The sequence below is a fragment of the Pelodiscus sinensis genome, chromosome 22 (genome assembly GCF_052426305.1).
Source record: "Pelodiscus sinensis isolate ZL-2025 chromosome 22, ASM5242630v1, whole genome shotgun sequence".
NCBI lineage: Eukaryota > Metazoa > Chordata > Testudines > Trionychidae > Pelodiscus > Pelodiscus sinensis.
In genome coordinates this window covers 27,025,071-27,050,492 of record NC_143073.1, presented here as the reverse complement: position 1 = coordinate 27,050,492, position 25,422 = coordinate 27,025,071, and the positions used below count along the sequence as shown (strand labels likewise).

The following is a 25,422-nucleotide window of genomic DNA, read 5'->3' as shown; positions in this document are numbered from 1 at the left end:
GCCGTGGAGGAGCCCGGGCTAGGGACGGGGCCGAGTCCCGGCTGACTCTGGCGCGGAGAAGGGGCCAGAACCCCCCAGGTCCCCGGCGGAGTGACCCTGCTCAGGTCGGTCGCGTGGGGACATCGGGGGGACTGTGCTGGCTCCTGGAGCCACTGTGTTCCCGCGGATTTGGATTCACGCGTTGTGCCTCAGTTTCCCTGCAGCACTGCCTGTGTGGGGAGGGGGAGCAGGGCCCGACTCCCTGGGCCAGGTGACAGCAGGACAGAGCAGGGGGCGGGGCAGCCGGGGGCTGGGAGTCACACGAGGCTGCGGATGGGGGTGCAGGGCCTGGTGACCCCCCCTCTCCGTGGCGCTTGGAAGAGGCTCCGGGCCTGGCTTTGTGTTTATTTGTTAAAGTGAGTTTGATTTTGTCACATGACGACGCGCTCCCCAAATGGGGGGGGGAGGGCCCCCGGGCATCAGGGCCTGGCTCCGCTTGGTCCCTACGGTGCAACCTGGGGTGAGGAGCAGCCCCCTGCCCCACGCGCGTGGGGGGCGCTACTGTCTGGGCAGGTAAAGGCATGCTGGGGTGGGGCCTCAGACTCCTGGGTTCTACCCCCCCCCCGGGAATCCCTGGGGCTCCACTGACCCCCCCCACTGCCTGAGGTGGTGCCCGGCGCCTGCCCCCATTGCCCAGTGGGGCTGGAGAAGGGGGCACTCGCACGACTTGGGGGGCAGGGACATGGGGGGGCTGTGAGCTGAGGGGAAGAACCACACACTGGGGGGACCTGTGAGACTGGGGGGCCGTATGACCCATGGCTGCCCCCTACTGCTCCCGGGCCCGCCCTCAGCTCCGGAGGCCGGGTCCAGTCCAGGGGGCGGGGCAGGGACGGTGTCACATTTGCAGCCACACGAGGGGGGGGCATTTTCCTCCGAGCGGCTGGTCCCAGCCTGGTGGTCTCCGGCGCCATGGGGGGGGCTGGGAACAGGGGGGCTCAATAATAGGTTTCCTTCTCGACCCAACCTGGGAGAGAGAAGGGGGGTTAGTGCTGGGTCACCCCAGCCCCCAAACGCTCCTCCCCCGTGCCCCCGGCCCCCCCGCCCCGGACGGGCCCCCGCGTCTGCACCGCCCCTCCCCCACCCAACCCCCCTCAGCTACAGCGTCCCCTCCCGCCCCCTTCCCCAGCCCCCCTCACCGCCCCGGACGGGCCCCCGCGTCTGCACCGCCCCTCCCCCACCCAACCCCCCTCAGCTGCAGCGTCCCCTCCCGCCCCCTGCCCCAGCCCCCCTCACCGCCCCGGACGGGCCCCCGCGTCTGCACCGCCCCTCCCCCGCCCAACCCCCCTCAGCTGCAGCGTCCCCTCCCGCCCCCTTCCCCAGCCCCCCTCACTGCCCTGGACGGGCCCCCGCGTCTGCACCGCCCCTCCCCCACCCAACCCCCTCAGCTGCAGCGTCCCCTCCCGCCCCCTTCCCCAGCCCCCCTCACCGCCCTGGACGGGCCCCCGCGTCTGCACCGCCCCTCCCCCCGCCCAACCCCCCTCACCTGCAGCGTCCCCTCCCGCCCCCTGCCCCAGCCCCCTCACTGCCCTGGACGGGCCCCCGCGTCTGCACCGCCCCTCCCCCCGCCCAAGCCCCCTCAGCTGCAGCGTCCCCTCCCGCCCCCTGCCCCAGCCCCCCTCACCGCCCCGGACGGGCCCCCGCGTCTGCACCGCCCCTCCCCCCGCCCAACCCCCCTCACCTGCACCGTCCCCTCCCGCCCCCTTCCCCAGCCCCCCTCACCGCCCTGGACGGGCCCCCGCGTCTGCACCGCCCCTCCCCCCGCCCAAGCCCCCTCAGCTGCAGCGTCCCCTCCCGCCCCCTGCCCCAGCCCCCCTCACCGCCCCGGACGGGCCCCCGCATCTGCACCACCCCTCCCCCCGCCCAACCCCCCTCACCTGCAGCATCCCCTCCCGCCCCCTGCCCCAGCCCCCCTCACCGCCCCGGACGGGCCCCCGCGTCTGCACCGTCCCCTCCCCCCGCCCAACCCCCCTCACCTGCAGCGTCCCCTCCCGCCCCCTGCCCCAGCCCCCCTCACCGCCCCGGACGGGCCCCCGCGTCTGCACCGTCCCCTCCCGCCCCCTGCCCCAGCCCCCCTCACCGCCCCGGACGGGCCCCCGCGTCTGCACCGTCCCCTCCCCCCGCCCAACCCCCCTCACCTGCAGCGTCCCCTCCCGCCCCCTGCCCCAGCCCCCCTCACCGCCCTGGACGGGCCCCCGCGTCTGCACCGTCCCCTCCCTCCCCCTGCCCCAGCCCCCCTCACCGCCCCCACCAGGCCCCTGCATCTGCACTGCCCCCGCCCTCCCCCTCACCCCCACGCACACCCCCTCCCCCTCCTCACCACCCCGCCCCCGCCAGGCCCCCGCCCCCCAGCGCCCCCACCTCCGGGGTTGCGGCGCAGGATGAGTTTGCGGATCTCGTCGTACACGAAGATGAGGAAGCTGTAGGGGAAGGCACAGAACCACCAGCTGGGCCTGGCGGAGAGACGCGGCGGCGGGTTAGTGCCGGGGCTGCTGCCCCAGGACCCCCCGCCCACGGCCCCCCCGCCCACGGCCCCCCCGGCCCAGGACCCCACGGCCCACGGCCCCCCGGCCCAGTGCCCCCCCGGCCCACGGCCCCCCCGGCCCAGGACCCCCCACCCACGGCCCCCCGGCCCAGTGCCCCCCACCCACGGCCCGCCCGGCCCAGGACCCCCACCCACGGCCCCCCAGCCCAGGACCCCCCACCCACGGCCCCCCCGGCCCAGGACCCCACGGCCCACGGCCCCCCGGCCCACGGCCCCCCCGGCCCAGTGCCCCCCCGGCCCACAGCCCCCCCGGCCCACGGCCCCCCAGCCGGCCCCCAGCCTGGGCCCGCTCCGCCTGGCGCCGCAGCAGCCCCTGGTGGGTGAAAGCTGAAAGTGCAGCGCGGCCCCGGCGCCCACTCACTTCAGGGGGTACATCCGCAGCGCCACGTCCATCCCCGGGCAGTACGACAGGAACGCGGCCAGCGCCGTCTCCTCGAACAGCCCGAAGATCAGGATCTTGTTTCTGGGAGACAGTGAAAATAGCACCGGGGGGGCCTCGCTCCCCCCCGGCCCCACGCTCCCCCCACGGCCTGCCCCACGCTCCCGCCCCACGCTCCCCCCACGGCCCTGCCCCCCAGCCCTGCCCCACGCTTCCCCCACGGCCCTGCCCCACGGCCCTCCGCCCACGGCCCTGCCCCCCAGCCCTGCCCCACGCTCCCCCCACGCTCCCCCCACGGCCCTCCGCCCACGGCCCTGCCCCCCAGCCCTGCCCCACGGCCCTCCGCCCACGGCCCTGCCCCCCAGCCCTGCCCCACGCTCCCCCCACGCTCCCCCCACGGCCCTCCGCCCACGGCCCTGCCCCACAGCCCTGCCCCACACTCCCCCCACGGCCCTGCCCCCCAGCCCTGCCCCTCACTCCCACCCCCCAGCCCTCCTTCCTGCCCCGCAGCCCCTAAGCGCAGCTCGCCTCATGCCCTGCTGGAAGACGGAGTTCCTGCGTGTCTTGCAGATGATGAGGTCGGCCCACTGCACCACCACGATGCTGACGAAGAAGGACGTGTGGCAGGTGAACTCCACCACCTTGCGCTGCTCGTAGGTCTGTGGGGAGGGGAATCAGCCTCAGGCCCCTCGGAAACCCCACGCGCTGCGCCCGGCGCTCCAAAGGGCCTGCGGGCGCCCCCCCGGGCAGGGGCGGGGCAATGGACCAGGGGCGGGGCCTGCGGGCGCCCCCCCCGGGCAGGGGCGGGGCAATGGACCAGGGGCGGGGCCTGCGGGCGCCCCCCCCGGGCAGGGGCGGGGCAATGGACCAGGGGCAGGGCCTGCGGGCGCCCCCCCGGGCAGGGGCGGGGCAATGGACCAGGGGCGGAGCCTGCGGGCGCCCCCCCCCGGGCAGGGGCGGGGCAATGGACCAGGGGCAGGGCCTGCGGGCGCCCCCCCGGGCAGGGGCGGGGCAATGGACCAGGGGCAGGGCCTGCGGGCGCCCCCCCCCCGGGCAGGGGCGGGGCAATGGACCAGGGGCGGGGCCTGCGGGCGCCCCCCCGGGCAGGGGTGGGGCAATGGACCAGGGGCGGGGCCTGTGGGTGCCCCCCCCGGACAGGGGAGGGGCAATGGACCAGGGGCGGGGCCTGTGGGTGCCCCCCCCGGACAGGGGAGGGGCAATGGACCAGGGGCGGGGCCTGTGGGTGCCTCCCCCGGGCAGGGGCGGGGCAATGGACCAGGGGCGGGGCCTGTGGGTGCCCCCCCTGGGCAGGGGCGGGGCAATGGACCAGGGGCGGGGCCTGTGGGTGCCCCCCCGGGCAGGGGCGGGGCAATGGACCAGGGGCGGGGCAATGGACCAGGGGCGGGGCCTGTGGGTGCCCCCCCGGGCAGGGGCGGGGCAATGGACCAGGGGCGGGGCCTGTGGGTGCCCCCCCGGGCAGGGGCGGGGCAATGGACCAGGGGCGGGGCAATGGACCAGGGGCGGGGCCTGTGGGTGCCCCCCCGGGCAGGGGCGGGGCAATGGACCAGGGGCGGGGCCTGTGGGTGCCCCCCCGGGCAGGGGCGGGGCAATGGACCAGGGGCAGGGCCTGTGGGTGCCCCCCCCGGGCAGGGGCGGGGCAATGGACCAGGGGTGGGGCAATGGACCAGGGGCAGGGCCTGTGGGTGCCCCCCCGGGCAGGGGCGGGGCAATGGACCAGGGGCGGGGCCTGTGGGTGCCCCCCCCAGGCAGGGGCGGGGCAATGGACCAGGGGCGGGGCCTGTGGGTGCCCCCCCCGGACAGGGGAGGGGCAATGGACCAGGGGCGGGGCCTGTGGGTGCCTCCCCCGGGCAGGGGCGGGGCAATGGACCAGGGGCGGGGCCTGTGGGTGCCCCTCCGGGCAGGGGCGGGGCAATGGACCAGGGGCGGGGCCTGTGGGTGCCCCCCCCAGGCAGCGGCGGGGCAATGGACCAGGGGCGGGGCCTGTGGGTGCCCCCCCCGGGCAGGGGCGGGGCAATGGACCAGGGGCAGGGCCTGCGGGCGCCCCCCCAGGCAGGGGCGGGGCAATGGACCAGGGGCGGGGCCTGTGGGTGCCCCCCCCGGACAGGGGAGGGGCAATGGACCAGGGGCGGGGCCTGTGGGTGCCTCCCCCGGGCAGGGGCGGGGCAATGGACCAGGGGCGGGGCAATGGACCAGGGGCGGGGCCTGTGGGTGCCCCTCCGGGCAGGGGCGGGGCAATGGACCAGGGGTGGGGCCTGCAGGTGCCCCCCCCCCACCGGGTAGGAGCAGGGACCAGGCCCAAGCTGCTGAAAGAGGAAGCAGGAGGGAGCAGTGACCGAGAACCAGGGACCCTCGAACTGGCAGGGACCTCGAGAGGCCAAGTCCCGGCTCTGCCCCGCGGCAGGACCCAGCCCCACCCAGCCCGTCGCCCCAGGCGTGTCCCCCGGGACAGGGACTCCACCCCCCTCCTGGCAATTTCTCCCCGCACCAGGCAGGGGCTTTTCCAGCCCGACCCCGCGGCGGCGTCAGCCACCCTGCACTGAGAGCGGGGCCCGGGGCCGCCGGGCCCTCGGAGACGCCGTTTGCGGCCCTCGCCGCCCAGGCTCACACCCCGCCGGAGGGGGCCCCAGGCCAGGGCAGGGTCAGCGCCGGGTCTCCGCGAGGCTCAGGCCGGTGCTGCCCGACGCAATAACCCCCCCTCTGTTCCACCGGCTGGAGGAGTCTCATCGTGCGGGGGGGGCCCCGACACGCCCCCCCCCCCGCAACCCTGGCCCAGTGAAGCAGGCGCCAGCGCCCCCGGCTCGGCCCCACTCACCCACTGCTGCCCGTAGCTGTCCTCCAGGTCGTTGACGGTCCGGTCGTCCCAGTTCAGGCGGATGCCCACGAGCCCCGAGGGCAGGAAGCCGTTCTCAGCCAGGATCACAAAGTAGGCGAAGAACCCGCCCAGCGCCTGGATCATGCCTGGGGCACAGAGGGGTCAGCGGGGCGAGGGGCAGGGCGGGGGAGCCGGGAGGGAGGGGGCAGCAGGAGAGGTAGGAACATGCCCCCCGTCCCCCCCAGGCCTTGCACCAAGTGGCCCCATCTGGCATCTCGAAGATCTGCCCGTAGGCCCCGCCCCTCACCGATCTGCCATAGGCCCCGCCCCTCACCGATCTGCCCACAGGCCCCGCCCCTCAACGATCTGCACGTAGGCCCCGCCCCCACCCCCAATCTGCCCATAGGCCCTGTCCCTCACTGAACTGCCCGTAGGCCCCACCTCTCAACAATCTGCCCGTAGGCCCCACCCCTCACCGATCTGCCCAAGACCCCGCCCCTCACCGATCTGCCCATAGGCCCCGCCCCCATCCCCAATCTGCCTGTAGGCCCCGCCCCTCACCGATCTGCCTGTAGGTCCCACCCCCTCACCGATCTGCTCGTAGGCCCCGCCCCTCACCGATCTGCCCGTAGGCCCCACCCCTCACCGATCTGCCCAAGACCCCGCCCCTCACCGATCTGCCCGTAGGCCCCGCCCCTCACCGATCTGCCCGTAGGCCATGCTGATCAGCCTCTCGTTCACCAGCTTGTCAGTCCGGGGGTTTCGAGGTTGGCGCTTCATGATGTCGCTTTCGGCAGCTTCGTAGGCCAGGGAGATGGCGGGGACCTGGGGGAGGGAGGTTAGAGGGGGCTGCCCGGGCAGATCGGAGGGGCCGAGGCTATGACGGTGGGAGATGGCGGGTGCCTGGGAGAAGGAGGCTGAGGGGGCTGCCCGCGGGGCAGAGGGGCTGTGGGGGCAGGCTGGGGGCCGGCTGTGCAGATGGGCCCTGGGGGGCGGGGGGCGGTGCAGATGGGCCCTGGGGGGCGGGGGGCGGTGCAGGCGGGCCCTGGGGGGCGGGGGGCGGTGCAGGCGGGCCCTGGGGGGCGGGGGGCCGTGCAGGGGGGCCCTGGGGGGCGCGGGGCCGTGCAGGGGGGCCCTGGGGGGCGGGGGGCCGTGCAGGCGGGCCCTGGGGGGCGGGGGGCGGTGCAGGCGGGCCCTGGGGGGCGGGGGGCGGTGCAGGCGGGCCCTGGGGGGCGGGGGCGGTGCAGGGGGGCCCTGGGGGGCGCGGGGCCGTGCAGGCGGGCCCTGGGGGGCGGGGGGCCGTGCAGGGGGGCCCTGGGGGGCGCGGGGCCGTGCAGGGGGGCCCTGGGGGGCGGGGGGCCGAGCAGGCGGGCCCTGGGGGGCGCGGGGCCGAGCAGGCGGGCCCTGGGGGGCGCGGGGCCGAGCAGGGGGGCCCTGGGGGGCGGGGGGCCGAGCAGGGGGGCCCTGGGGGGCGGGGGCGGTGCAGGGGGGCCCTGGGGGGCGGGGGGCCGAGCAGGCGGGCCCTGGGGGGCGGGGGGCGGTGCAGGCGGGCCCTGGGGGGCGGGGGGCCGAGCAGGCGGGCCCTGGGGGGCGCGGGGCCGAGCAGGTGGGCCCTGGGGGGCGGGGGGCCGTGCAGCCGGGCCCTGGGGGGCGGGGGGCCGAGCAGGCGGGCCCTGGGGGGCGGGGGGCGGTGCAGGGGGGCCCTGGGGGGCGGGGGGCCGAGCAGGGGGGGGCCCTGGGGGGCGGGGGGCGGTGCAGGCGGGCCCTGGGGGGCGGGGGGCGGTGCAGGCGGGCCCTGGGGGGCGGGGGGTCGAGCAGGGGGGCCCTGGGGGGCGGGGGGCGGTGCAGGCGGGCCCTGGGGGGCGGGGGGCCGAGCAGGGGGGCCCTGGGGCGCGGGGCCGAGCAGGCGGCTCACCATGTCGGTGCCCAGGTCGATGCAGAGGATGGTGATGGTGCCCAGGGGCAGCGGGATGTTGGCCATGATGAAGAGCAGGAAGGGGGTGATCTCCGGGATGTTGCTGGTCAGCGTGTAGGCGATGGATTTCTTCAGGTTGTCGAAGATCAGCCGCCCTGGGGGGAGACGGGGGTGAGGAGGGAGCGGGGGCCATGGGGGGCCAGCAGGGGTGAGGAGGGAACAAGGTGGCCCATGGGGGGGTCATCAGGGGGGTCGGGGGGCTTGGGAGGGCCCAGCGGGGGAGAGGCGGGAGCGGGGGGGCCGTGGGGGGCCAACAAAGGGGTTGGGGAGCATGGGAGGGGCCAGCAGGGGGGGTCGAGGGGCATGGGAGGGGCCAGCGGGGGTGAGGAGGGAGTGGGGGCCGTGGGGGGCCAGCAGTGGGGTCAGGGGGATGGGAGGGCCCAGAGGGGGTGAGGAGGGAGAGGGGGCTGTGGGGGGCCAGCGGGGGCCAGGGAGCCATGGGGGGCCAACGGGGGCCACAGCCCCCCTCCGCCCCCCGCCCTCACCCTCCTCCACGCCGGTGACGATGGAGGCGAAGTTGTCGTCCAGCAGGATCATGTCGGCCGCCTGCTTGGAGACGTCGGAGCCGGCGATGCCCATGGCCACGCCGATATCGGCCTTCTTCAGCGCCGGCGAGTCGTTCACGCCGTCGCCCGTCACCGCCACGATGGCGCCCTGCGGGGGCGGCACAGTCAGGGGGGTGGGGGTGGGGCGGGGGGGTAACGGGGCGGGGGAGTAACGGGGGGGTAACGGGGCAGGGGGGTAACAGGGCGGGGGGCGCGCGGGGGGGCACAGGGCGGGGGGTAACAGGGCGGGGTGGCACGGGGAGGGGAGGTAATGAGGCGGAGGGGTGGGGGGTAACGGGGCAGGGGGCGCGCGGGGGGGCACGGGGCGGGGGGGTAACGGGGCGGGGGGGCACGGGGGGGTAACGGGCGGGGGGGTAACAGGGCGGGGGGCACAGGGGGGTAACGGGGCGGGGGGTAACGGGGCGGGGGGGTACGGGGGGGTAACAGGGCGGGGGGGGTAACGGGGCGGGGGACATGGGGGGGTAACGGGGCGGGGGGCACGGGGGTAACGGGGCGGGGGGGGTAACGGGGCGAGGGACACGGGGGGGGTAACGGGGCGGGGGGGTAACGGGGTGAGGGACACGGGGGGGGTAACGGGGCGGGGGGCACGGGGGGTAACGGGGCGGGGGGGTAACGGGCGGGGGGGTAACGGGCGGGGGGCACGGGGGTAACGGGCGGGGGGGTAACGGGGCGGGGGGGTAACGGGCGGGGGGGCACAGGGGGGTACGGGGCGGGGGGGTAACGGGCGGGGGGGTAACGGGGCGGGGGGCACGGGGGGTAACGGGCGGGGGGGTAACGGGGCGGGGGGCACGGGGGTACCGGGGCGGGGGGGTAACGGGGCGGGGGGCACGGGGGGTAACGGGACGGGGGGGTAACGGGGCGGGGGGGTAACGGGCGGGGGGGTAGCGGCGCGGGGGGCACGGGGGGTAACGGGGCGGGGGGTACGGGGCGGGGGGCACGGGGGGTAACGGGCGGGGGGGTAACGGGGCGGGGGGTACGGGGGGTAACGGGGCGGAGGGGTACGGGGCGGGGGGGTAACGGGGCGGGGGGCACGGGGGGTAACGGGCGGGGGGGTAACGGGGCGGGGGGCACGGGGGGTAACGGGCGGGGGGTAACGGGCGGGGGGGTAACGAGGCGGGGGGCACGGGGGGTAACGGGCGGGGGGGTAACGGGCGGGGGCCCTGACCTGCCGCTGGCAGCCCTCGACGATGATGAGTTTCTGCTGGGGCGAGGTCCGGGCGAAGACGATCTCCGTGTGGTTCTGCAGGATCTCGTCGATCTGCTCCGTGCTCATGTCCTTCAGGTCGGTGCCGTGGATCACGCAGGCCTTGGCGTCCCTGGGGGAGCGCGGGGATGGGGCCCTCGCGAAGCCTGGCACCACCAGCGCCCCTCGCTGCAGAGCCGCCCGTGCCCTCCGCGGGGCAGTTAACCCCCCGTGCCCTCCGCGGGGCAGTTAACCCCCGGTGCCCTCCGTGGGGCAGTTAACCCCCCGTGCCCTCCGTGGGGCAGTTAACCCCCGGTGCCCTCCGCGGGGCAGTTAACCCCCCGTGCCCTCCGTGGGGCAGTTAACCCCCCATGCCCTCCACGGGGCAGTTAACCCCCGGTGCCCTCCGCGGGGCAGTTAACCCCCCGTGCCCTCCGTGGGGCAGTTAACCCCCCATGCCCTCCACGGGGCAGTTAACCCCCTGTGCCCTCCGTGGGGCAGTTAACCCCCGTGCCCTCCGCGGGGCAGTTAACCCCCCCATGCCCTCCGCGGGGCAGTTAACCCCCCGTGCCCTCCGTGGGGCAATTAACCCCCCGTGCCCTCTGCAGGGCAGTTAACCCCCGGTGCCCTCCGCGGGGCAGTTAACCCCCGGTGCCCTCCGTGGGGCAGTTAACCCCCGTGCCCTCCGCGGGGCAGTTAACCCGCGTGACCTCAGTGGGGCAATTAACGTCCCCCCCATGCCCTTGTGACTCAGTGGAAGCTGCATTTGGTCGGGCAGCCGCGGTGTCACTCTGGTGCTGCGATCCCTGCTGGCCTGTGCTGCTCTGTGGTCTGTGTGTGTGCGTGTGTGTGTGTGCGTGTGTGTGTGCGTGTCTGCATGTGTGCGTGTCTGCGTGTGTGTGCGTGTCTGTGTGTGCGTGTGCGTCTGTGTGTGTGGGGGGGTGCGTGTGTGTGTGGGTGTGTGTGTGTCTGCGTCTCTGTGTGTCTGTGTCTGTGTCTGTGTGTGTCTGTGTGTGTGCGTGTGCGTGCATGTGTGTGTCTGTGTGTGTGTGTGTCTGCGTCTCTGTGTGTCTGTGTGTGTGTGTGTCTGCGTCTGTGTGTGTGTGTGTGTGTGCGTGTGCATATCTGTGGGGGGGGGTGCCCAGTGGGGGTGGGGTCTCTGGGGGAGGTCTCCTGGGGAGGCCCGTGGGGGGCCCCCAAGCTCGGTGGAGGGGGTCTCGCCTGACAGAGGATGGGGGAGACCCGAGGGTGGGTCCCTGGGCCCAGTGCCCCTGCCGGCTGGGGCTCCCCCGCAGCGACCGGCCCCTCAGCTGGGGGTGAAATCGCCCTTTCCCGGCGGGACGCGTGGGGTGCGGGGGGGGCTCCCCCTACCTGGGGTTGACCTGGCTGACGGGGATGTTGAGCCTGGCTGCGATGTCCTCCACCGTCTCGTTGCCCTCGGAGATGATGCCCACGCCCTTGGCGATGGCCTTGGCCGTGATGGGGTGGTCCCCGGTCACCATGATCACCTGGGCAGGGCAGGGGAGACCGTGAGCCCCGAGGGGCCGTCCCGGGGGGCGTAGGGGGGGGCTGGCGGCTCTGTGCCCCGGGGCCCTGCGCTGGGAGGGGAGATTCCCACGGACTCCCCCAAACGCAGATTCACCAGACACCCAGGCGCAGCCTCCCCGGGCGAGACAAAGGGGGGGGGACCAGCACCGGGCGGGGGGCAGGGCTGGGAGGGAGTTTGAGTTTCTGGCTGGGATCATGGGGGAAGCAGCCTAGGCAGGGGCTGGGGTTTAGGGGCCCAGGCTCCCCCATCTCCAGGGGGCTGAGGTGTCCTAGGCCCTGGAGCCAGATCCCATCTGTGCTGGGCTGTGTCCGGGAGAAGCGATAACGCCCCCCCCATTGTCCTGGCTGGGGGGGTCTGTCCGCGCCGCTCCGGGGGGGGACCCCGACGCGCCGTCACACCAGGTGACCCCCCAGGGGCCGTCCCGGCGCCGGGCCCCGTCTCACCTTGATGCCCGCGCTGCGGCACTTCCCCACGGCGTCGGGCACGGCCGCCCGGGGGGGGTCGATCATGGACATGAGCCCCACGAAGCAGAGGTTCTCGGTGGTGAAATTCACGTCGTCGCAGTCGAAGGCGAAGCCCTTGGGGTACTGCTCCTCCGGCATGTAGAAATGGCAGAACCCTGCCGTGGGGCAGGGGGTCAGAGCCACGGCCCCGCCCCACCCAGACACACACGCCCCGCCCCACCCAGACCCACACGCCCCGGCCCCACCCAGACCCACACACCCAGCCCCGGCGCCCACCCAGACCCACACGCCCAGCCCCGGCCCCACCCAGACCCACACGCCCAGCCCCGGCCCCACCCAGACCCACACGCCCCGGCCCCACCCAGACCCACACGCCCAGCCCCGGCCCCCACCCAAACCCACACGCCCAGCCCCGGCCCCACCCAGACCCACACGCCCCGGCCCCACCCAGACCCACACGCCCAGCCCCGGCCCCACCCAGACCCACACGCCCCGCCCCAGCCCCACCCAGACCCACACGCCCAGCCCCGGCGCCAACCCCAGCCCTGGCCCCCACCCAGACCCACACGCCCAGCCCCACCGAGACCCACACGCCCAGCCCCGGCCCCACCCAGACCCACACGCCCAGCCCCGGCCCCACCCAGACCCACACGCCCAGCCCCAGCGCCAACCCAGACCCACACGCCCCGCCCCACCCAGACCCACACGCCCAGCCCCAGCGCCAACCCAGACCCACACGCCCCGGCCCCACCCAGACCCACACGCCCCGGCCCCACTCAGACCCACACGCCCAGCCCCAGCCCCACCCAGACCCACACGTCCAGCCCCGCCCCCACCCAGACCCACACGCCCAGCCCCTGGCCCCACCTAGACCCACACGCCCAGCCCCAGCGCCAACCCAGACCCTCACACCCAGCCCCATCCCCACCCAGACCCACACGCCCAGCCCCTGGCCCCACCCAGACCCACACGCCCAGCCCCAGCGCCAACCTAGACCCTCACGCCCAGCCCCGGCCCCACCCAGACCCACACGCCCAGCCCCTGGCCCCACCCAGACCCACACACCCAGCCCCGGCCCCACCCAGACCCACACGCCCAGCCCTGGCCCCCACCCAGACCCACACGCCCAGCCCTGGCCCCCACCCAGACCCACACGCCCAGCCCCGGCCCCACCCAGACCCACACGCCCAGCCCCGGCCCCACCCAGACCCACACGCCCAGCCCCAGCGCCAACCCAGACCCTCACGCCCAGCCCCATCCCCACCCAGACCCACACGTCCAGCCCCAGCCCCACCCAGACCCACACGCCCAGCCCAAGCACCAACCCAGACCCTCACACACAGCCCCGGCCCCACCCAGACCCACACGCCCAGCCCCGGCCCCACCCGGATCCACACGCCCAGCCCCGTCCCCACCCAGACCCACACGCCCAGCCCCGGCACCCACCCAGACCCACACGCCCAGCCCCGGCGCCCACCCAGACCCACACGCCCAGCCCCGGCGCCCACCCAGACCCACACGCCCAGCCCCAGCGCCAACGCCAGCCCCAGCCCCCACCCAGACCCACACGCCCAGCCCCGGCCCCCACCCAGACCCACACGCCCAGCCCCGGCCCCCACCCAACCCCTGGCCCCAGCCCCCAGCCCCACTCAGCCCCAGCCCAGGCCCACATGCCCGGCCCCCACCCAGCCCCCCCCCCCCGCCGGCCCCGCACCCACCGAGCACGCGCTCGCCCAGGCCGCCCAGCTCCAGGTAGGCGTTCTGAAACGCCTCCTTCAGCTCCTCGTCCAGCGGCTGCTCCTTGCCCTGCAGCAGGATGGTGGAGCAGCGGTCCAGGATGCGCTCCGGGGCCCCCTTCATCACCAGCAGGTACCGGTTGTCGTTGGGATCCTCCGTCTCGTGGATGGACAGCTGGGGGCACAGGGGGTGAGGGGTGGGCCGCAGACCCACGGCCCCCCCACACCCAGCCAGTGGGGCGCTGCCAGCCCCTGTCTGCCCATGCCCCTCCCACAGGGAGCGCCGCCCTGCTCCTTCGGTGCCTCGGTTTCCCCACACGGGGCACGGCTGCCCTCAGGAGACATGGGGGGCCTGGCTGGACTGGATGCGGATCACGAGTGGATGCCGGGCGGGGGGGCCATCCCAAGGGGGGGTGATGGGGGATGTTGGGGGGCAGCACGTGGCCTGTGGCTCCTGACACTCACCGGGCCCCCCCCCCCCACGTGCCAGCAGAGCCCAGACTCCCACGCGGGGGAGGGGTGAGCCTGGGATCCTTCCAGGCTGCTGCTCAGGGGGAATCCGAGCTAATCTCATCAGGGCGGGGAGGAGCCGGCTGAGAATGCAGCAGGACCCCTCCCCCCTGGGGGGCCTGGGGCTAGGGGCCTGGGGCTGCCTTGGGGCTTGGGGTGGAGTCCTAGGGGGTCTCAGAGAGCTGGGGGGTTACCACAGGGGAGGGGGCTGAGGGGGCAGGGTGAGGGGGGCTGAGGGGATGGGGAGATGTGGGGCTGAGGGCCAGGGCGAGGGGGGCTGAGGGGATGGGGAGATGTGGGGCTGAGGGCCAGGGCGAGGGGGATTGAGGGGGCAGGGAGATGCGGGGCTGAGGGGCAGGGCGAGGGGGGCTGAGGGGAGGGTGGATGGCAGCTCGCAGGTGAGATGGGGGCTGAGGGAGCAGGGTGATGGAGCCTGGGGGGGCCAGGTGGATGGGGGTTGAGGGGGTGGGGAGATGTGAGGCTGAGGGGCAGGGCGAGGGAGTGCGGGGGGCTGAGGAGGGGGGGCTGAGGGGGTGGGGAGATGCGGGGCTGAGGGGAGGGTGGATGGCAGCTCGCAGGTGAGATGGGGGGGTGAGGGAGCAGGGTGATGGAGCCTGGGGGGGCCGGGTGGATGGGGGCTGAGGAGGTGGGGAGATGTGAGGCTGAGGGGCAGGGCGAGGGTGGCTGAGGGGGCAGGGAGATCATAGAATCATAGAATCCTAGGACTGGAAGGGACCTCGAGAGGTCATCGAGTCCAGCCCCCCGCCCTCAAGGCAGGACCAAGCTCCGTCTACACCATCCCTGACAGATGTCTATCTAACCTGTTCTTAAATATCTCCAGAGAGGGAGATTCCACCACCTCCCTTGGCAATTTATTCCAATATTTGACCACCCTGACAGTTAGGAATTTTTTCCTAATGTCCAATCTAAACCTCCCCTGCTGCACTTTAAGCCCATTACTCCTTGTCCTGTCCTCAGAAACCAAGAGGAACAAATTTTCTCCTTCCTCCTTGTGACACCCTTTTAGATATTTGAAAACCGCTATCATGTCCCCCCTTAATCTTCTTTTTTCCAAACTAAACAAGCCCAGTTCATGAAGCCTGGCTTCATAGGTCATGTTCTCTAAACCTTTAATCATTCTTGTCGCTCTTCTCTGTACCCTTTCCAATGTCTCCACATCTTTCTTGAAATGTGGCGCCCAGAACTGGACACAGTACTCCAGCTGAGGCCTAACTAGTGCAGAGTAGAGCGGCAGAATGACTTCACGAGTTTTGCTTACAACACACCTGTTGATACAACCTAGAATCATATTTGCTTTTTTTGCAACAGCATCACACTGTTGGCTCATATTCAACTTGTGGTCCACTATGACCCCTAGATCCCTTTCCGCCATGCTCCTTCCTAGACAGTCGCTTCCCATCTTGTATGTATGGAACTGATTGTTCCTTCCTAAGTGGAGCACTTTGCATTTCTCTTTATTAAACCTCATCCTGTTTACCTCTGACCAAATGATGCGGGGCTGAGGGGCAGGGCAAGGGGGGCTGAGGGGGCAGGGAGATGCGGGGCTGAGGGGCAGGGCGAGGGGGGCTGAGGGGGTGGGGAGATGCGGGGCTGAGGGGAGGGTGGATGGGAGCTCGCAGGTGAGATGGGGGGCTGAGGAAGCAGGGTGATGGGAGTCTGGGGGGGCCAGGTGGATGGGGGCTGAGGGGGTGGGGAGATGCGGGGCTGAGGGGAGGGTGGATGGGGGCTCGCAGGTGAGAGGGGGGCTGAGGGGGTGGGGAGATGCGAGGCTGAGGGGCAGGGCAAGGGAGTGCGGGGGGCTGAGGGGGTGGGGAGATGCGAGGCTGAGGGGCAGGGCGAGGGAGTGCGGGGGGCTGAGGGGGTGGGGAGATGCGAGGCTAAGGGGCAGGGCGAGGGAGTGCCGGGGGCTGAGGGGGTAGGGAGATGTGAGGCTGAGGGGCAGGGCGAGGGAGTGCGGGGGGCTGAGGGGGTGGGGAGATGCGAGGCTGAGGGGCAGGGCGAGGGAGTGCGGGGGGCTGAGGGGGTGGGGAGATGTGAGGCTGAGGGGCAGGGCGAGGGAGTGCGGGGGGCTGAGGGGGTGGGGAGATGTGAGGCTGAGGGGCAGGGCGAGGGAGTGCCGGGGGCTGAGGGGGTGGGGAGATGTGAGGCTGAGGGGCAGGGCGAGGGAGTGCGGGGGGCTGAGGAGGGGGGCTGAGGGGGTGGGGAGATGCGGGGCTGAGGGGCAGGGCGAGGGAGTGCGGGGGCTGAGGAGGGGGGCTGAGGGGCAGGGCGAGGGAGTGTGGGGGGCTGAGGGGGTGGGGAGATGCGAGGCTGAGGGGCAGGGCGAGGGAGTGCGGGGGGCTGAGGGGGTGGGGAGATGCGAGGCTGAGGGGCAGGGCGAGGGAGTGCGGGGGGCTGAGGGGGTGGGGAGATGCGAGGCTGAGGGGCAGGGCGAGGGAGTGCGGGGGGCTGAGGGGGTGGGGAGATGTGAGGCTGAGGGGCAGGGCGAGGGAGTGCGGGGGGCTGAGGGGGTGGGGAGATGTGAGGCTGAGGGGCAGGGCGAGGGAGTGCGGGGGGCTGAGGGGGTGGGGAGATGTGAGGCTAAGGGGCAGGGCGAGGGAGTGCCGGGGGCTGAGGGGGTGGGGAGATGTGAGGCTGAGGGGCAGGGCGAGGGAGTGCGGGGGGCTGAGGAGGGGGGCTGAGGGGGTGGGGAGATGCGGGGCTGAGGGGCAGGGCGAGGGAGTGCGGGGGCTGAGGAGGGGGGCTGAGGGGCAGGGCGAGGGAGTGCGGGGGGCTGAGGGGGTGGGGAGATGTGAGGCTGAGGGGCAGGGCGAGGGAGTGCGGGGGGCTGAGGGGGTGGGGAGATGTGAGGCTAAGGGGCAGGGCGAGGGAGTGCCGGGGGCTGAGGGGGTGGGGAGATGTGAGGCTGAGGGGCAGGGCGAGGGAGTGCGGGGGGCTGAGGAGGGGGGCTGAGGGGGTGGGGAGATGCGGGGCTGAGGGGCAGGGCGAGGGAGTGCGGGGGCTGAGGAGGGGGGCTGAGGGGCAGGGCGAGGGAGTGTGGGGGGCTGAGGGGGTGGGGAGATGCGAGGCTGAGGGGCAGGGCGAGGGAGTGCGGGGGGCTGAGGGGGTGGGGAGATGCGAGGCTGAGGGGCAGGGCGAGGGAGTGCGGGGGGCTGAGGGGGTGGGGAGATGCGAGGCTGAGGGGCAGGGCGAGGAAGTGCGGGGGGCTGAGGGGGTGGGGAGATGCGAGGCTGAGGGGCAGGGCGAGGGAGTGCCGGGGGCTGAGGGGGTGGGGAGATGTGAGGCTGAGGGGCAGGGCGAGGGAGTGCGGGGGGCTGAGGAGGGGGGCTGAGGGGGTGGGGAGATGCGGGGCTGAGGGGCAGGGCGAGGGAGTGCGGGGGCTGAGGAGGGGGGCTGAGGGGCAGGGCGAGGGAGTGTGGGGGGCTGAGGAGGGGGGCTGAGGAGGGGGGCTGAGGGGGCACGCGGGGGGCTGAGAGGGGGGCTGCGGGGCACGCGGGGGGCTGAGAGGGGGGCTGAGGGGGCACGCGGGGGGCTGAGAGGGGGGCTGAGGGGCACGCGGGGAGCTGAGAGGGGGGCTGCGGGGCACGCGGGGAGCTGAGAGGGGGGCTGCGGGGCACGCGGGGGGCTGAGAGGGGGGCTGAGGGGCACGCGGGGGGCTGAGAGGGGGGCTGAGGGGCACGCGGGGGGCTGAGGAGGGGGGCTGAGGGGGCACGCGGGGGGCTGAGAGGGGGGCTGCGGGGCACGCGGGGGGCTGAGAGGGGGGCTGAGGGGTACGCGGGGGGCCCGTACCTGGTACTTGTTGGTGGAGTTGAAGGGGATTTCAGCCACTTTCTTGTTTCTCTCCCGCATCAGTTTGACGGAGCCGGAGGAGAGCTCGATGCATTTCAGCAGCGCCGACTCCGAGGCGTCCCCGGCCACGTCCCGCTGCGGGGCGGGGGTTAGTAAAGGGGTGCCCCCCACATCCCCAGCAAACCCGCTGGGTCCCCCCACATCCTGCTGCGGGGCGGGGTTAGTAAAGGGGTGCCCCCCACATCCCCAGCAAACCCGCTGGGTCCCCCCACATCCCGCTGCGGGGCGGGGGTTAGTAAAGGGGTGCCCCCCGCATCCCCAGCAAACCCGCTGGGTCCCCCCACATCCCGCTGCGGGGCGGGGGTTAGTAAAGGGGTGCCCCCCACATCCCCAGCAAACCCCCTGGGTCCCCCCACATCCCGCTGCGGGGCGGGGGTTAGTAAAGGGGTGCCCCCACATCCCCAGCAAACCCGCTGGGTCCCCCCACATCCCGCTGCGGGGCGGGGTTAGTAAAGGGGTGCCCCCCCACATCCCCAGCAAACCCCCTGGGTCCCCCCACGTCCCGCTGTGGGGCGGGGGTTAGTAAAGGGGTGCCCCCCCACATCCCCAGCAAACCCCCTGGGTCCCCCCACGTCCCGCTGTGGGGCGGGGGTTAGTAAAGGGGTGCCCCCCCGCATCCCCAGCAAACCCCCTGGGTCCCCCCACGTCCCGCTGTGGGGCGGGGGTTAGTAAAGGGGTGCCCCCCCGCAACCCCAGCAAACCCGCTGGGTCCCCCCACATCCTGCTGTGGGGTGGGGGTTAGTAAAGGGGTGTCCCCCCGCATCCCCAGCAAACCCGCTGGGTCCCCCCACATCCTGCTGTGGGGCGGGGGTTAGTAAAGGGGTGCCCCCCGCATCCCCAGCAAACCCCCTGGTGCCCCCCATGTCCCGCTGCGGGGCGGGGGTTAGTAAAGGGGTGCCCCCTGCATCCCCCCTGGGTCCCCCCACATCCCGCTGCGGGGCGGGGGTTAGTAAAGGGGTGCCCCCCACATCCCCAGCAAACCCCCTGGGTCCCCCCACATCCCGCTGCGGGGCGGGGGTTAGTAAAGGGGTGCCCCCCACATCCCCAGCAAACCCGCTGGGTCCCCCCACATCCTGCTGCGGGGCGGGGTTAGTAAAGGGGTGCCCCCCACATCCCCAGCAAACCCGCTGGGTCCCCCCACATCCCGCTGCGGGGCGGGGGTTAGTAAAGGGGTGCCCCCCGCATCCCCAGCAAACCCGCTGGGTCCCCCCACATCCCGCTGCGGGGCGGGGGTTAGTAAAGGGGTGCCCCCCACATCCCCAGCAAACCCCCTGGGTCCCCCCACATCCCGCTGCGGGGCGGGGGTTAGTAAAGGGGTGCCCCCCACATCCCCAGCAAACCCGCTGGGTCCCCCCACATCCCGCTGCGGGGCGGGGTTAGTAAAGGGGTGCCCCCCCACATCCCCAGCAAACCCCCTGGGTCCCCCCACGTCCCGCTGTGGGGCGGGGGTTAGTAAAGGGGTGCCCCCCCACATCCCCAGCAAACCCCCTGGGTCCCCCCACGTCCCGCTGTGGGGCGGGGGTTAGTAAAGGGGTGCCCCCCCGCATCCCCAGCAAACCCCCTGGGTCCCCCCACGTCCCGCTGTGGGGCGGGGGTTAGTAAAGGGGTGCCCCCCCGCAACCCCAGCAAACCCGCTGGGTCCCCCCACATCCTGCTGTGGGGTGGGGGTTAGTAAAGGGGTGTCCCCCCGCATCCCCAGCAAACCCGCTGGGTCCCCCCACATCCTGCTGTGGGGCGGGGGTTAGTAAAGGGGTGCCCCCCGCATCCCCAGCAAACCCCCTGGTGCCCCCCATGTCCCGCTGCGGGGCGGGGGTTAGTAAAGGGGTGCCCCCTGCATCCCCCCTGGGTCCCCCCACATCCCGCTGCGGGGCGGGGGTTAGTAAAGGGGTGCCCCCCACATCCCCAGCAAACCCCCTGGGTCCCCCCACATCCCGCTGCGGGGCGGGGGTTAGTAAAGGGGTGCCCCCCACATCCCCAGCAAACCCCCTGGGTCCCCCCACATCCCGCTGCGGGGCGGGGGTTAGTAAAGGGGTGCCCCCCCACATCCCCAGCAAACCCCCTGGGTCCCCCCACGTCCCGCTGTGGGGCGGGGGTTAGTAAAGGGGTGCCCCCCCACATCCCCAGCAAACCCCCTGGGTCCCCCCACGTCCCGCTGTGGGGCGGGGGTTAGTAAAGGGGTGCCCCCCGCATCCCCAGCAAACCCGCTGGGTCCCCCCACATCCTGCTGTGGGGTGGGGGTTAGTAAAGGGGTGTCCCCCCGCATCCCCAGCAAACCCGCTGGGTCCCCCCACATCCTGCTGTGGGGCGGGGGTTAGTAAAGGGGTGCCCCCCGCATCCCCAGCAAACCCCCTGGTGCCCCCCATGTCCCGCTGCGGGGCGGGGGTTAGTAAAGGGGTGCCCCCTGCATCCCCCCTGGGTCCCCCCACATCCTGCTGCGGGGCGGGGGTTAGTAAAGGGGTGCCCCCCCGCATTTCCAGCAAACTCCCTGGTGCCCCCCCACATCCCCAGCAAACCCCCTGGGTCCCCCCACATCCCCAGCAAACCCCTGGTGCCCCCCCACATCCCGCTGCGGGGTGGGGGTTAGTAAAGGGGTGCCCCCCACATCCCCAGCAAACCCCCTGGGTCCCCCCACATCCCGCTGCGGGGCGGGGGTTAGTAAAGGGGTGCCCCCGCATCCCCAGCAAACCCCTGGTGCCCCCCACATCCCGCTGCGGGGCGGGGTTAGTAAAGGGGTGCCCCCCGCATCCCCAGCAAACCCCTGGTGCCCCCCCACATCCCGCTGCGGGGCGGGGGTTAGTAAAGGGGTGCCCCCCGCATCCCCAGCAAACCCCCTGGTGCCCCCCCACATCACGCTGCGGGGCGGGGGTTAGTAAAGGGGTGCCCCCCGCATCCCCAGCAAACCCCCTGGGTCCCCCCACATCCCGCTGTGGGGCGGGGGTTAGTAAAGGGGTGCCCCCTGCATCCCCAGCAAACCCCCTGGTGCCCCCACATCCCGCTGCGGGGCGGGGTTAGTAAAGGGGTGCCCCCCACATCCCCAGCAAACCCCCTGGTGCCCCCCCACATCCCGCTGCGGGGCGGGGTTAGTAAAGGGGTGCCCCCCGCATCCCCAGCAAACCCCCTGGTGCCCCCCCACATCACGCTGCGGGGCGGGGTTAGTAAAGGGGTGCCCCCCGCATCCCCAGCAAACCCCCTGGTGCCCCCACATCCCGCTGCGGGGCGGGGTTAGTAAAGGGGTGCCCCCCACATCCCCAGCAAACCCCCTGGTGCCCCCCCACATCCCGCTGCGGGGCGGGGTTAGTAAAGGGGTGCCCCCTGCATCCCCAGCAAACCCCCTGGTGCCCCCACATCCCGCTGCGGGGCGGGGTTAGTAAAGGGGTGCCCCCCACATCCCCAGCAAACCCCCTGGTGCCCCCCCACGTCCCGCTGCGGGGCGGGGTTAGTAAAGGGGTGCCCCCCACATCCCCAGCAAACCCGCTGGGTCCCCCCACATCCCGCTGTGGGGCGGGGGTTAGTAAAGGGGTGCCCCCCACATCCCCAGCAAACCCCCTGGTGGCCCCCCACATCCCGCTGCGGGGCGGGGTTAGTAAAGGGGTGCCCCCCGCATCCCCAGCAAACCCGCTGGGTCCCCCCACATCCCGCTGTGGGGCGGGGGTTAGTAAAGGGGTGCCCCCCGCATCCCCAGCAAACCCGCTGGGTCCCCCCACATCCTGCTGTGGGGCGGGGTTAGTAAAGGGGTGCCCCCCGCATCCCCAGCAAACCCGCTGGGTCCCCCCACATCCCGCTGTGGGGCGGGGGTTAGTAAAGGGGTGCCCCCCACATCCCCAGCAAACCCCCTGGTGCCCCCCCACATCCCCAGCAAACCCCTGGTGCCCCCCCACATCCCGCTGTGGGGCGGGGGTTAGTAAAGGGGTGCCCCCCACATCCCCAGCAAACCCGCTGGGTCCCCCCACATCCCGCTGCGGGGCGGGGTTAGTAAAGGGGTGCCCCCCCGCATCCCCAGCAACCCCCTGGTGCCCCCCCACGTCCCGCTGCGGGGGGCTAGACATGACCCCTCCTGGCCCCTGCCCACTGGCTCCCCATTCCTACCTCCCCCCCCCTCCATGGGGCACAATGGGGCACTGTCCTGTGGGGGGGGCAGGCAGGACTCACTGGGGAGCGATAGCGCCAGGGGCCGGGCAGCAGAAGGGGGGGTGGGGGGGGGGGGCAGTTACTGTTCGGCTGGCTCGGGGGGGTCTCCCTGGGCCCTGGCTCACCTTGAGGATGGGCACGTTGTCCTGCCCCCCCTTGAAGACGGCGCGGTTGCAGAGCCCGGCCACGTGGGACAGGGCCAGCCAGGTGGCGGAGCTCTTGTCGAAGGCCGTTCCTGGGGGGGGGGGGGGGGGGGGTTAGCAGCACCCGGGGCACAGACACAAGGACCCCCTAGGGCTGCGCCTCCCCAGCTCTCCCCACTCCCAGACTGCCCCTGCGTCCTGCTGCAGCACCCTGCCCCCCGCCCCCCGGAGCTGGACCCCGCGCCCCTGCTCTGCTCCCCACACTGCCCCCCGCCCCCCGCAGCTGGACCCCGCGCCCCTGCTCTGCTCCCCACCCTGCCCCCCGCCCCCCGGAGCTGGACCCCGCGCCCCTGCTCTGCTCCCCACACTGCGCCCCGGCCCCCGGAGCTGGACCCCGCGCCCCTGCTCTGCTCCCCACACTGCCCCCCGCCCCCCGGAGCTGGACCCCGCGCCCCTGCTCTGCTCCCCACCCTGCCCCCCGCCCCCCGGAGCTGGACCCCGCGCCCCTGCTCTGCTCCCCACCCTGCCCCCCGCCCCCCGGAGCTGGACCCCGCGCCCCTGCTCTGCTCCCCACACTGCCCCCCGGCCCCCGGAGCTGGACCCCACACTGCCCCCCGCCCCCCGGAGCTGGACCCCGCGCCCCTGCTCTGCTCCCCACCCTGGCCCCCGCCCCCCGGAGCTGGACCCCGCGCCCCTGCTCTGCTCCCCACCCTGCCCCCCGCCCCCCGGAGCTGGACCCCGCGCCCCTGCTCCGCTCCCCACACTGCCCCCCGCCCCCCGGAGCTGGACCCCGCGCCCCTGCTCCGCTCCCCACCCTGCCCCCCGCCCCCCGGAGCTGGACCCCGCGCCCCTGCTCTGCTCCCCACACTGCCCCCCGGAGCTGGACCCCGTGCCCCTGCTCTGCTCCCCACACTGCCCCCCGGCCCCCGGAGCTGGACCCCGCGCCCCTGCATCCTGCTGCAGCACCCTGCCCCCCGCCCCCCGGAGCTGGACCCCGCGCCCATGCGTCCTGCTGCAGCACCCTGCCCCCCGCCCCCCGGAGCTGGACCCCGCGCCCCTGCGTCCTGCTGCAGCACCCTGCCCCCCGCCCCCCGGAGCTGGACCCCGCGCCCCTGCTCTGCTCCCCACACTGCCCCCCGCCCCCCGGAGCTGGACCCCGCGCTCCTGCTCTGCTCCCCACACTGCCCCCCGCCCCCCGGAGCTGGACCCCCCGCCCCTGCTCTGCTCCCCACACTGCCCCCCGGCCCCCTGAGCTGGACCCCGCGCCCCTGCTCTGCTCCCCACACTGCCCCCCGCCCCCCCGCCCCCCGGAGCTGGACCCCCCTGCCCCTGCTCTGCTCCCCACACTGCCCCCCGGCCCCCTGAGCTGGACCCCGCGCTCCTGCTCTGCTCCCCACACTGCCCCCCGCCCCCCGGAGCTGGACCCCGCGCCCCTGCTCTGCTCCCCACACTGCCCCCCGCCCCCCGGAGCTGGACCCCGCGCCCCTGCATCCTGCTGCAGCACCCTGCCCCCCGCCCCCCGGAGCTGGACCCCGCGCCCCTGCGTCGTGCTGCAGCACCCTGCCCCCCGCCCCCCGGAGCTGGACCCCGCGCCCCTGCTCTGCTCCCCACACTGCCCCCCGCCCCCCGGAGCTGGACCCCGCGCCCCTGCGTCCTGCTGCAGCACCCTGCCCCCCGCCCCCCGGAGCTGGACCCCGCGCCCCTGCGTCCTGCTGCAGCACCCTGCCCCCCGCCCCCCGGAGCTGGACCCCGCGCCCCTGCTCTGCTCTGCTCCCCACACTGCCCCCCGCCCCCCGGAGCTGGACCCCGCGCCCCTGCTCTGCTCCCCACACTGCCCCCCGCCCCCGGAGCTGGACCCCGCGCCCCTGCTCCGCTCCCCACACTGCCCCCCGCCCCCCGGAGCTGGACCCCGCGCCCCTGCTCTGCTCCCCACACTGCCCCCCGCCCCCCGGAGCTGGACCCCGCGCCCCTGCGTCCTGCTGCAGCACCCTGCCCCCCGCCCCCCGGAGCTGGACCCCGCGCCCCTGCTCTGCTCTGCTCCCCACACTGCCCCCCGCCCCCCGGAGCTGGACCCCGCGCCCCTGCTCTGCTCCCCACACTGCCCCCCGCCCCCGGAGCTGGACCCCGCGCCCCTGCTCCGCTCCCCACACTGCCCCCCGCCCCCCGGAGCTGGACCCCGCGCCCCTGCTCCGCTCCCCACACTGCCCCCCGGCCCCCGGAGCTGGACCCCGCGCCCCTGCTCCGCTCCCCACACTGCCCCCCGCCCCCCGGAGCTGGACCCCGCGCCCCTGCTCCGCTCCCCACACTGCCCCCCGCCCCCCGGAGCTGGACCCCGCGCCCCTGCTCCGCTCCCCACACTGCCCCCCGCCCCCCGGAGCTGGACCCCGCGCCCCTGCTCCGCTCCCCACACTGCCCCCCGCCCCCCGGAGCTGGACCCCGCGCCCCTGCTCCGCTCCCCACACTGCCCCCCGCCCCCCGGAGCTGGACCCCGCGCCCCTGCTCCGCTCCCCACACTGCCCCCCGCCCCCCGGAGCTGGACCCCGCGCCCCTGCTCCGCTCCCCACACTGCCCCCCGCCCCCCGGAGCTGGACCCCGCGCCCCTGCTCCGCTCCCCACACTGCCCCCCGGCCCCCGGAGCTGGACCCCGCGCCCCTGCTCCGCTCCCCACACTGCCCCCCGCCCCCCGGAGCTGGACCCCGCGCCCCTGCTCCGCTCCCCACACTGCCCCCCGCCCCCCGGAGCTGGACCCCGCGCCCCTGCTCCGCTCCCCACACTGCCCCCCGCCCCCCTGAGCTGGACCCCACGCCCCTGCTCTGCTCCCCACACTGCGCCCCGGCCCCCTGAGCTGGACCCCGCGCCCCTGCTCTGCTCCCCACATTGCCCCCCGCCCCCCTGAGCTGGACCCCACGCCCCTGCTCTGCTCCCCACACTGCGCCCCGGCCCCCGGAGCTGGACCCCGCGCCCCTGCTCTGCTCCCCACATTGCCCCCCGCGCTGCCCCCCCAACTGCCCTCTACCCCCCAGCCTCCTGTGCTGCCCCCCACACTCTGCCCCCCGCGCTGCCCCCCCCCAATACTCTGTCCCCCCAACTGCCCTCTATCCCCCACTCCTCACCAGACTGGTCTTCGGTGGTGTCAGCCTCGTGGATCTGGTTGTCGAACCACATGTGGGCGACCGTCATGCGGTTCTGGGTCAGGGTGCCGGTCTTGTCGGAGCAGATGGTGGAGGTCGAGCCCAGCGTCTCCACCGCCTCCAGGTTCTTCACCAGGCAGTTCTTGCGCGCCATGCGCTTGGCCGTCAGCGTCAGGCAGACCTGGGGGCAGGGAGGCCACAGGGCCCAGCCTCAGCCTGGCCTGCCCAGCGGACCCCCCTCCCTCCCGGACACCCCCAGCCCTCCTCCCGGGCCCCTCCCTCGCCAGCTCCCCAGCTCCACCCCGGGGCAGCCTGTCGGTTTTCCGGCCGCTCGCGGGGCGGGCAGGACTCGAACCCACCACCCTGCGCTCCCC

The 25,422-nt window shown here is 74.3% G+C and overlaps 1 protein-coding gene across 2 annotated transcripts in view; it reads right to left on the bottom strand.

The window, feature by feature from the left end:
* Window positions 1-369: 369 nt before the first annotated feature.
* Window positions 370-25,422, bottom strand: part of ATP1A3 (ATPase Na+/K+ transporting subunit alpha 3) — a 38,834-nt gene continuing 13,781 nt past the window's right edge. For both annotated transcript variants that reach the window (XM_089772305.1, XM_089772306.1), the window contains exons 9-23: window positions 25,031-25,229; window positions 21,900-22,009; window positions 17,587-17,721; window positions 13,249-13,441; window positions 11,510-11,685; window positions 10,889-11,025; window positions 9,500-9,650; window positions 8,254-8,422; window positions 7,709-7,863; window positions 6,495-6,618; window positions 5,794-5,939; window positions 3,489-3,619; window positions 2,943-3,044; window positions 2,398-2,489; window positions 370-1,003 (exon numbers count right to left, since the gene is read on the bottom strand). In XM_089772305.1, coding sequence (XP_089628431.1) covers window positions 975-1,003; window positions 2,398-2,489; window positions 2,943-3,044; window positions 3,489-3,619; window positions 5,794-5,939; window positions 6,495-6,618; window positions 7,709-7,863; window positions 8,254-8,422; window positions 9,500-9,650; window positions 10,889-11,025; window positions 11,510-11,685; window positions 13,249-13,441; window positions 17,587-17,721; window positions 21,900-22,009; window positions 25,031-25,229 — 2,049 coding nt within the window. In that variant the 3' untranslated portion in view covers window positions 370-974. The remainder of the gene's footprint in view (window positions 1,004-2,397; window positions 2,490-2,942; window positions 3,045-3,488; window positions 3,620-5,793; window positions 5,940-6,494; window positions 6,619-7,708; window positions 7,864-8,253; window positions 8,423-9,499; window positions 9,651-10,888; window positions 11,026-11,509; window positions 11,686-13,248; window positions 13,442-17,586; window positions 17,722-21,899; window positions 22,010-25,030; window positions 25,230-25,422) is intronic.